Source organism: Taurulus bubalis, assembly GCF_910589615.1.
Source record: "Taurulus bubalis genome assembly, chromosome: 3".
NCBI lineage: Eukaryota > Metazoa > Chordata > Actinopteri > Perciformes > Cottidae > Taurulus > Taurulus bubalis.
The window spans coordinates 12,262,733-12,274,177 of NC_136591.1; the positions used below are offsets into that span (position 1 = coordinate 12,262,733).

Below are 11,445 nucleotides of genomic sequence, written 5' to 3' on the forward strand. Positions count from 1 at the left end.
AACTGGGACCAGTGGCTTTACTGTAACGCACAGAGTGGGGAACCAAATACAAATACCACAGCAGCTGTGTGTGTTAGCTTGCAAAGAAACACACACGCGCGCACACGCATACTTTTTCAAACGGCAACACCAAACAGCCAGAGAGCTAGCGGGCTAGCAGAGCCACGCAACGGGAACATGTGTGCACAAGGTACGGGACTGCACGTGTTCGGCACAGTGACCCACAGTGGCTCCACCCATCCATCAACCGAAAACCAAATGACACAAGAGAGAGACTGTCGAAAAGTAAAGCTTTTGCCCCCCCCCGCTCACCAGCATTCTTCTGGCTTGATTTGCCTTGTGGGGGAAGTAGGGAGAGAGAGAGGAAAGAAAGGAAGGATGAAAGAAAGGATGGAAGAAAGGAAGGCGATCCATCTGTTTTTCTCCCCCCTCATGTGGCTGGGGACCTCCAATACAGCTGCAGTCCGATGGAGAGCAAGACTGATAAAGAATAAGAACGATTTTTAGAGGGGATGTTAGAGGACGGGGTAGCTAATGAGGGAAAGGCTTCCTGATTTTGAGGGAGTGGTACAGCTGCTCATATATATATATATATATATATATATATATATATATATATATATATATATATATATATATATATATATATATATATATATATATATATATATATATATATATCTGTGTGTGTCTGTGTGGGTGTGTGTGTCTAGGCCCGGCTTCGGCTCACAGTTCCTCCCAAATTACACCACAGTGATAGGCAATCACGATTATTCATCCTGTCTTCACTACAGAGGACCTATTTACTGCTGGACAGTGATGAGCGAATGAGGAGAAACAGAGACTACACATCAAAAAGCCACCCACTAAGAACAAGAGAGACAAACTGAGAGGGGGAAAAGGGAGAAAATGAAGAAAGCAATTCTTTTTTTTTCTTCTTTTTTTTTAAAGGGAGGGAATACATCTTACTGTCTGCCAACTAGCTGTAACATGATAACGGCTGGATATGAAGACAAGGATATGCACACTGGTGTCGAGACAGGCAACGAGAGAGAAAGTGAAAGGAAAAACAAAAGAAATGAAGGGGGGGATTAGTGCGGAGAAGTGGACCGGTTTTACAGGCGACGAGAGGGGTAAGAGTGCGTGTGGGAGAGTGCGAAGCCTCAGTGCCGAGTGTGTGTGAGGGCTTTCAGTGAAAGCGCTGTGGGGGGGGGTCTTTTGTTCACTGGGAGCGGAGGGAGGAGGAAGAAGTGAAGGAGGGAGAGAGAGAGAGAGTAGAAAAGGAAGGAGTGAGGGATACGCTACTGACGGAGAGAGAGAAGGAGGGAGAGGGGGGGTATGTACCTCTGAAGAAACTCAACCCCTCCACTTGGACTTTTTCCAGCACTGAGAGCAATAACATGTTTCATCTGTGCATGCATGAATATGTGTGTGTATACAAGCCCTCCACTGTGTGTGTGCATGCATGGCTGGCTGTGTATGTGTGTGTGTGTGTGAATATGAATGCTGGTGGTGTGTGTTAACGCTGACTGCAAGACATGAGGACAAAGGCAGGAGGGACAGAGAGAGAAAAGAGAGACAGCGAGAGAGAGCAGAGGAGGGTAAGAACGCTAAGAAGCAGCTCTGTCGTGTTTTAAAGCCATTTTGCAGGGGTGGGGGAACAACAATCCACTTCACCGTTCTTTTTATACAAGATGGATCGTGTTAGAGTTTCTTGTCCTACACAACAAAGCACTGCGGAGCACTCCATGTACTGCAAAAAAAAAAAAACACCATTTGGAGGCAGTCCGCCAGTTTACTTCTGTGCTCGTCCCTAAATCACCGCTTTCAGGTTGATACACTTTTACTGGCAAAATACATCAGATGATACATCAGCGAGGGAGGAAGTCTGCCAACCACTGAGCATTTTTTCAACCACACAGCATCTTTTTTTAATCAATTGCATGCCATTTTGCAACAAAGTAATCAAATTTATTGATAAGATATTTCAATACCCTCACTACAATACACCGCTATGACAAGTGGCTCACGCCAGCCACCAAGCTAATACCCACAGTGACATTTTAACAACTTTTTTACAAAGTTATTTTTAATATGATTACATGAATACAAATCTAATATACTAGCTTGTCCGTGAACATTATTTCTGCTCGAGTCTCGTCAAATCGATTTTTAACAACGAAGACAACAACTCCCATGAGCTACTTCATGATGTCATCAAAGTCAGTATTTTGTTAGTAAATTTCCTGAGATGTGGAACTGTTCCTTTAAGGGAATCAATTTGTGAGGGTAATGTTGAGACTATTATGTTATAATAAAAACATAATATAATTTAAACAGAAACACTCCATCTCAGTGTGTGATCCAAGCCCATTGACAACTTCCAGTAACAGCTATAGCTACCCAAACCTTCTGCATTCAAAAGTGAAGAATACATCTCAATCTTTCATTTTTAACGTCAATCTCACTTAAGTTATATTCGATGCAGAACGCAGGAAAATAGAGCAGAATTATTTTCCCCCCGCTCAGCTAGCCAAGGTCAGTTTCCCCATAGACCGTAAGAACGATTGGTTAATGCCAAAGCCAGATGGACTGAATGGTCTTTTACCTCCTAATTAGAACTATGCATATGTTCACACACACTCTCTCTCTCTCTCTCTCACACACACACACACACACACACACACACACACACACAAGCATCAAAAGAGAAGAAAGTGTGAAGCCTGGGAAGATAATCAAGGTGCTGGGCGTCGGAGATGGCTGATATTACAAAACATAGGAGGTAGAGAAGCAGGCCGGTGCTCATATGGGGCGATGCAGACGCTTGTTTAGAAGGGACCCGAGTTTCAAGAGGACGGGTCGTTGTAGCAGCAGGGGGGGACGGGGACGACAAGGCTCCATACCGAAGCCTCTTAGCAAAAGGATCATCTCTGACCCATTGTAATGACTGTCTTAAAGCTAAGATGCTTTGGAGTAACAGGTCTCCCACACAAGAGACCAAACGTCTGTTGCAACCGGCAGAGGATCCACCCCTCTAACCAAATAAAAAGCCATATACTGTGTTGTGTTTTTAGTTGCTCTGCTTTGTTCCCAGACTCTTTGCAGGCATGGTGATTCATGTATGTTTACTATCTTTGCGGCTTCGTGTGTTCTACTGTGTATCTACTGGTAACAGCTTCTCATGCCAAAACATATTAATGTGACATTAGGTATTTAAAGGGAAAGGCCACCTGTAACCACTTCAGCAAGTAAAAAAAAAAATAAAAGAAACAGCTGCCGGCTGGGCGCCTCGCATTTCTAGGTCCATTTTGTCATTTGACGGAGCATTTCTTGTTATTCCTGACATGACTTTGTGAGATTGTGTTCCACCTCGGCTACAATGGAGGAACAAAAAGAAAAGCATCCGAAAGAACGTCGGGTTATTTGGAGTGCGTTTTGCGGAATCAAAGAGCGAGGACTCCGAGACTCACCGGCAATGACGCGGGATGAAATCCATCAAAGACGAGGCAGAGGCCCCGTTTGACTGGAGCCTCAATAGACCGGAATCAAAGTTGACTTTTGAATAAGACTCTTACACAAGAAATACTTGGGCGTCTTTCAATCACTGTATTACTATCCCCTCACACACATAAACACACACACACACACACACACACACACACACACACACACACACACACAGCACTCTCTTTTACGATATGAAAGGTGGTCAATTACAATGCTTCATCCTGGAGTGCAATGAACTTCATATATTGATTATACAGTGGAACACTGCAGCTTTCTTCTTTAAAAGCAATTGATTTAGCTTTTGGCAAATTAAGTCTATCAACACATTGTTCTGCTACGAGGCATTTGGCAGCGGTTAGTCGCGCAAGATGCCGCGTGTGAAGTTGAAGCACAAAGTGGGTGTTTGCGGCATCTCATCGCATGAGCTGTAGTAAACACAGAGAGGGGGAAACAGCTGCCAGTCTCCTAAACCGCTCCACGCCGACTCGATCAAAGAGCCCACTCTGCCCAAAGAGAAGTGAGTGAATTCCTTTAAGGCTTACCAGGTTTCATGCTGGACTTCACAGGGATAAATATTATGGGACGTGTCAGTAATGAGGAATGAGGGGCCGGTTGGGTTGTATGTGAGCAGGAAGCAGCTAGTCATGGTGGTGACCTGTAGCTCATCAGTCACCCTCCCTGTCTGGGCTGCGTCACATCGGCCACTACCGCTATCAAACCATCCATCTCTCTCTCAATAACCGGCCTTCCCCCCGCCGTCTTCTTTCATGCTCTCCATTGCCTTCCCCGACCTTCTCCCTTTCCCTCGTCTCACCCCGACGACGCCCCCACTCCTTCCATTTCTGCCCTCTTGCTCATGTCGGTCCAGAGATGTTTGCCAAAACTTCAGCTGGGACAAGGCACAGCTGTCCAACAGCAAACCCCCTCATTTGTCTCTCTTGTGAAGACTCTCTCTCTCTCTCTTTCTCTCTTTCTCTCTCTCTCTAGCGTTCAGTTACAAAACCATTTTGGGCCGGCGTCCACCAGCAAGACGGCGAGATAAGAGTGATGGAGCGCTCAGTGCTGAGGAAAGTGACAGGACGCGAAAAAGGCCGAAAACTGAAATTAAACTCCGGCTGCCGAGGAACAACATTTGTCTTTTGTTTTGCATTTTACAGGTTGTGTTTAATCATGTGTCGGGCTATGCAAAAGGGGACTCCACCTAGTTGCTTGAGGGGAGCATACTCTTTTTCTACAAAATGTGCACGTATTCGGCATTTTTTTTTAAACATGTTAAAATCTGCAAAAAAATTGGCGATTGTTGCTGCAGCTGATAAATACCTGTAATTACTTCAGTCATGTGTCCCGGGAATGAACTGGCCGATTGCAACTTTTCCCACTGAAGGCAAAAGCCAGTTGTTAGCGGGTGTTTTTTTTTCCAGTGGGAAAAGGGCTTTATAAGAGTCTTAAAATCCTGATTTTCTTCAAAGAAGAAAAAAAAGAAAGAAATCTTATCAGGTTTTCAGTCGGAAATCAGCACCCTTCTAGAATTTTCCCCAGTGCCTGCATCTTGAAAGAAGTGAGGATAATGCAGGTTGCTGCACTGGGATCGAGACATTTTCAACATAATCGTGGAAAATACTTGAAACAATCTGATTTTTATTGAAAACAGGTTGGGGAGGGGGGAAAGAAACTTATTAAAATGGAAGGTTTTGGCGAGAAAACAAGGGTTCATGAGTCAATTGCAGACAAAATAAAGAGACTTTTTGCACATGGCACACATCAGAAGGGCTTCGAGCCTGGAGATCCTAACACACCATTTAGTATTCATGGCACAAACACACACATACCAGCAAATCCTCTGTCACAAACCAGAATACACACACACACACACACACACACACACACACACGAATGAAATGACAAGAGCGTCAACTCCTTCCTGCTGCTGTGCTGTTTATCTGGAATGACGGCGAAGCCGCGGTATAGCTGCTGAAAAAGCAGCCCGACCCAAAGTTGTGGAGACGTGCGGGGCGAGCGGCGGAGCGGGGCGTCTCGTGATGCTGAGCCCAAACAAAACGGAGGAGGGAGAAAGAGGGGGAGGATGGAAAGAAGAGGAGGAGGAGGAAAAAGAAAAAAGGGCTGTGAGGAAAAGAAAGGATAGAGGAGGTGATGAGCAGCGTGACAGAGGTTGCCTCCAGATTGCACTCTATAAAGTCCACACACACTTTCATTACGGCTCTCCTCGTCCCACCCGGGGGGGAGCGAGGATTGACCTGGCCGAGTCCAAATGCTGCCAGGAGGATTGGATGATCCTGCTTAGGAAGGGTGTGCTGTGAAGCAAGCTAATGAGAGGCCAATGTGTGTCTGTGTGTGTGCTGTCTGGCTTTGCTGAGGGGCTCTGGGTTCAGCCACCCTGGGCAATCTGCCCAGTGATGCTGGGTCACATGTGACCGCCCCCCTCCCCTCAGACCTATAGGCCTGGATAACTGTTACCACCACTGCCCTTGTGAACGTGTGCGCGTTCCAGTTTGTGCGTGCTTCCAGACGAGGAAAGTTGCCGCTTGTTGCCGCTTGTGTTCCAACATTCTGAACCAGCTCAGCCGGCCCACACGCTCTTAATCTCCTTCATCCTAATCATCAGCACTTTTAACAATTACAAAAATCCCAAAGTCACTTCTGAAGCCCCAGGGACTGGGGAAGTAAATGAGTTATTTAGCTAACCCCAGCACATTTACAACAGCACTTTATGGCTGTTATGATGTTGATGAATGTGCACTGCCCCTGCCAAATAAAGTTATAATCGAGTGATAAAATAATGAATGAATTCCGAGTGGAACAACAGTCCGTGACGCCTGCCAAATCCCTCACCTCTCTCCTGTCTGTGTGTGTGTGTGTTTGTTGCGACAAAGAAGATACATCAGGACCACACACTCTTTACACATGTGTCCGACATCGATGGGAGGGGAAGTCGAGCCCCTTGAGTCTCTTTTACGTGTGTGTGTGTGTGTGTGTGTGTGTGTCTGTGGGCGTCTGTCGAGAACATGCAATAGATCCGTCCGTTCACGTGTATGGATTTTTCACAGTCTGTCTGCATACCTGTGTGTCCATCTGCCTGCAATGGCCAAAGAAAGAAAGAAAATGGTTCCAGCCTCTGGCCACATTTACCCCCCCCCTCCCCCTCTGGCCTTTCCATTCTGCCACATCAGCTGAAACCTCTTTTCACAGCTCCTGTTGCTCGCAGCTCGTAAACTTACGCACACTCCTCTCTTTTCTTTCTTTTTTCCACCGAGGGAGAAGGGGAGATGGGAAGAGAAAGGGAGCTGCTGCCGGGCGGCTCGAGCAATGTGGTTCCTATTCTCTCTCTGTCTCCTCTCCACTACATTCCTTCTCTTGTTTTTACACACACCCTCGCTCTTGAAATAAAATAAAAGCTACCCAGTGGATATTCTCTAATCATTTCGCCTAAGGATGCGTGTAGGCTTACCGAGCTCCTGCTTACTTATCCACACAGCCCAGAAAAAGCCCCGGCGGAGGCCTGCATTATTCATGACGGGGAAACCTACGGGTGGAGATTATGGAGGGGGGGGGACGGGTGTGGGGTTCCAAACAATCAATAAATGGGTGGAATGCTGCTCCTTTGATACAACACCCTGTTTGACCTACTAACACTTATTCCACTCTCAGTCCCAGAATGCCCTCACCAAGAAGATTTCCAGTGATTTTTCTTTTTTAAGGAGTCTTTTTCTACTGATTCTTTTTTTTTTGTAGTTGAAACACTTAGCCCAGTTAGCTAGTCTTTTATCCGGCGCCAATTAGCCGGCGATTAATGAATTATTGAGAAACGGGAAAGTGTGTGTGTGGGGAGGGTGGTGGGGGGGGATTAAATATTAATGTGGATCTTAGGGGGAATAGTTGTATTACAAGTCACCGCGAGCGCCGAGCGAGGGAGACGCCCACCCTCAGCAGCCGTTTACAATAATCTACAGCCTTTTACTGGGGTATATGGAGAGGAGGAGGAGGACGAGGAGGAGGAGGAGGAGGAGGAGGAGGAGGAGGAGGAGGAGAGAAGCTGAGAACGCGAGGGTGGGGGGGGGTGAATCAGAACAGACACGGAAATCAAACTCGCAAAAGGGCCAAAAACTACCAAACTCCATATCCCGTGATCAGAGGAGTGACCAAAGCCAGAGACGCACTTCTACTTGCATTCATTTTATTTGTGTGTGTGTGTGTGTGTGTGTGTGTGTGTGTGTCCACCACTAGTGTGACCTGTGTGAGCAGTGATGTAAGATTCGATCTTTCATTAGGGCAGCCGTGTAAGGCCAATAATAGGAGATGCTGAGATAAGGATAATGTATGTCTCGGGTGTGTGTGGGGGGAGGGGGGCACTTCCCAAGGTGATCCTTCCGGTTCAGTTCTCTCTTCCTCAAGCAAAACCTGTATTGGCACTTGAGACTTAACTGCTATTGATTTACTTAGGGCTAGGGCTGCCTCCGCTCCCTCCACCGCTCCCCGTGTTTCTCACTCACCTCCCGGCTCCGGGCTCTGCTTATATGCCTCCCTGAGCACCACTGTCTCTTTTCTTTCCGACAGGCCGGAGTCATTTCAACGGATGGAGCAGTCAATAAAAGGGTGGATGCAGCGCTTGGCGGCCTGCGAGCATTTCGATACTATTATTTTACTGCAACTTACGTCAGCGTGACCGTTTCTAGTTATTATTATGATGTGTTCCGGAAGGTGTTCAGGTAGTACGAGTCTGAGGCAAGCGTGTCCTCGGCCCAGAGGGGGCCTCCTCTTCACCTCTGTCACTCCTAACACGTCTTCGGTCCGTCAGTGGCTGCTGTAGCGCTATAATTAGTGGCTGGATGTGACACATGTTTCCAATTTGCTACGTCTGGTCACTGCACCGGAGGGTGGGCGGAGTGACGGAGCGAGGTAGAGATAGAGACAGACGGAAAGTGACAGGGAGGAGAAGAAGAATAAGAAGAAGAAAAGGGGGGGGGGGCGAGAAGCCGTTGGAATCGAAGCGTCACGAGGAGGAGGAAAAATAATAAGAAAGAAGAAGAGGGAGCTGGAGATTGCTCGCAGAAGCGGAAAGGAGGGTGGGAGGAGAGGAGGCTGCAGGTGGACGGTCTGAACTTCAAAGCAGAGCAACCAGCAGAGGTCGAGAGGTTAACAATGTGACAGTCCATTTGCTGCACGGACGAGATGTGAAACCACACGCACACTCCTGCGCCGGCTTGATGTAGACGGCTGCTCCCGCTCGCTTTGCGCCTCGCCTCAGAAGTACAAGCCGCATGCGTGTGGGCTCAGGACTTAGTCCTTGGAAGACGCACACTATTTGGACGAGCATTGGGGCTCTCAACATATTTCAGCCCAGGGCCAAAAACCTATTTCACCCGCAGGCAGCTGAAAGTAAAGTAGTCTGCTGCTCTCGTCGGGGCCGAGGAGAAACAAGAACATGGAAGTGCGTAAAGAGAAAAAAATGAAAAGAAAAGAAAAAGGGGCCAAGAAAATAAACTGGAGGAATGACTAAGCTGATTAACTATGAATAGTAAGCCTCGCGAATAAGCTCCATAGTATACAATAGGCTTTGTATTTTGAATATATGAGTGAGCAAATCTGTGGGAATGACTGCGGAGGCTGCCGTCGGAGCCACCACCCCTCTAATTGCCAGCCAGCCCCCCCCCATTCACTGAGCCCTGACACCCACCCGACACCAAACTCCATTAGGAGACAATGGCGTGGAATCACCTGCGAGGCCTCAAAAGGCCGAGCTGCTGGCTTCTCACTGAGAGCCACCCTCGCGTGTCCAACTCTACTCCCTGTTGGGTGAATCCGCCCACTGCTGACAAAAAGCCCTCATTAAGGGCTTCATGCCTGGCTCCACAGCGGGGGCCCACGCACAGTCACATCTGTGGAGAAACTGGGCAGGCCATGGCCTCCAGCGCGTTAAAACCTGTTACACTCTTTAAAAGAAAAAAGGCCCCTGGCATGGGTGTGAGCTGGGAATGGCACGGTTTGGTAGGCTGCTACAGCATGCATCAGTGAGTCTGAATTTGCTTTTGTAGCTGTTTTGGGGGGGCATTATAAAGTGAGTCATGTCGGCAAATGTTGAAGAAATGAGAGCAAGGACAGCGTTGCCTTGAGGCGGATAGTTTGGTGGCTTTAAGATGAGATATATAACATGTATGTCAAAGCTCCAGAATTAAAGCCTGGTGTCCCTTAAAAAATAAAAATAAACTCCATACATAGAGGCCGTCTTGTTATCCCCCCCTCCTCCTCCTCCTCTTCCCCGCCACCACCGGTCGTCCATTCAGACACTGGAAAATTAGCAGAGGTGTGAGAAAAGTGGTGTCGGTCGTTAGGGCCCGGACAGGCCGAGAGGTGTTTCTAAAAATGACATTTCCTCAGCTAATGCCCGACACCTTCCTCCCGGGGACAGGAAGAGAAAAAGAAGAAAGATGCAAATGAGCGAGAGGGGCCGAGTGGGTGTTTGGGAGGCCTGCGGGCCAGGGCCTGGACTTCAGATCAAGGTCACCCGGCAACAGCAATTAGAGCATATCTCTATCTCTCTCTCTCTCTCTCTCTCTCTCTCTCTCTCTCTCTCTCTCTCTCTCTCTCTCTCACCTCTCTGTCATCCCACACCGCTTCTATTTTGTACAGCTGGAGCAGCCAGTGGGACACTCAAGGTGTATCCATGTGCTTGTATTGGACCATATTGCAAACAACAGATAGTGCAGAGAACTTGGCTTAAAAAACACACACACAGCAGCAAATTGCTGACCTTATGGAACGTCTTGTGTCTGCCGCGTTGCATTGCTGCCACTTAAGAGTTACTTACATAAATTAAACGTCAACCCAATCCTCCTCTTCAAATCAAAGCGATTACTCGGATGAGTTAAAAAAAAAATGTATATATATATAATCTGAAACGTGTAAATAGCCGGTGATAACTGCTCTTACCTCTCGTTCAAGGAATTCCAGTAGATGGGCTCCATATTGCTGGCCGTCGTCGCCAGTAAATCCAGTAAGAATATCAGCAGGATCCCCAATCTATTCCCAGTTCCTCGACACGCCATTCCAACCCTGACGCCCAGCACATGTGGCCCCATTTAAAAAAGAAATGGGCAAATATATACTTAGTTTTTTGTGTGTGTGTGTGTGTGTGTGTGTTTTGCTGCTTCTGAGTATTAAGGCGAGCGAGGAGATTTCTCAAAACAATGGAGGTGCGCCTGCAGCCGAGGGGGCTGATAGGTAGAGGCAGTCAAAGTGTGGAGTGTACAACCTCATGGGACTGGATCGAACCAAAACCACCAACAACAACAACAACAACAAAAAGAAGAAGAAGAAGCAGCTGGCTCTGGAAAAATTGTGCAGGAGAAACTTGTTCAATCCGCGCGTCCGGCTCTCCAAAAGCGTCAGCGGCTGTGCGCGTGCACGGTCGTGTAGCTACTATTTCAGTGCCAATCCCATGACTTTCCCCATCAATTTGTCGTTTTTTCTTCTTCTTCCACCGATCAGTGCTCCTCGACTCAAATAGAACTCCACGGAATGGAGTCCTGTGGACACGTTTCGCCACCCAGCAGCTATTTCTGCTGCCTCTCGGTGCGCCCTGATTGTCTTCTTCCGAACAATGTTCCCTTGTTGTCCGCGCCGACTCTGCGTGGTTTCTCTCCCATTACCTTGTTTTCTGGAAAGGAGAGCTGCCCTCCGACATGTCAGGCCGGGCTGAGGAGGACGGAATGTGTCGTTAAGTCCCGTTAGGAAGGAGCCGGTTCGCGGTTTAAAACGGAGAAGATGTCACTCGTGTCCGCGGCTCCATCCTCCTAGAGACATGTTGGTGCTCGGGTGGGCTCGATGCGCATTGCAATCCGGACTATCCTCCCTTTGTGAGGACGCACAGGTTCAACCTCGGGTTGTAAATCCGCGAATCCTTCAGCAAACGGATTCGAT

General features: G+C 47.7%; 1 protein-coding gene across 1 annotated transcript in view; it reads right to left on the reverse strand.

Moving 5' to 3' along the window:
- Positions 1 to 10,604, reverse strand: part of efnb3b (ephrin-B3b) — a gene marked incomplete at both ends in the record, with an annotated part of 70,526 nt that extends 59,922 nt beyond the window's left edge. Inside the window, one exon of the mRNA XM_079215953.1 lies at positions 10,456 to 10,604. Within this exon, the coding sequence (XP_079072079.1) occupies positions 10,456 to 10,604 (149 nt within the window). The remainder of the gene's footprint in view (positions 1 to 10,455) is intronic.
- Between the last annotated feature and the right edge of the window lie 841 nt (positions 10,605 to 11,445).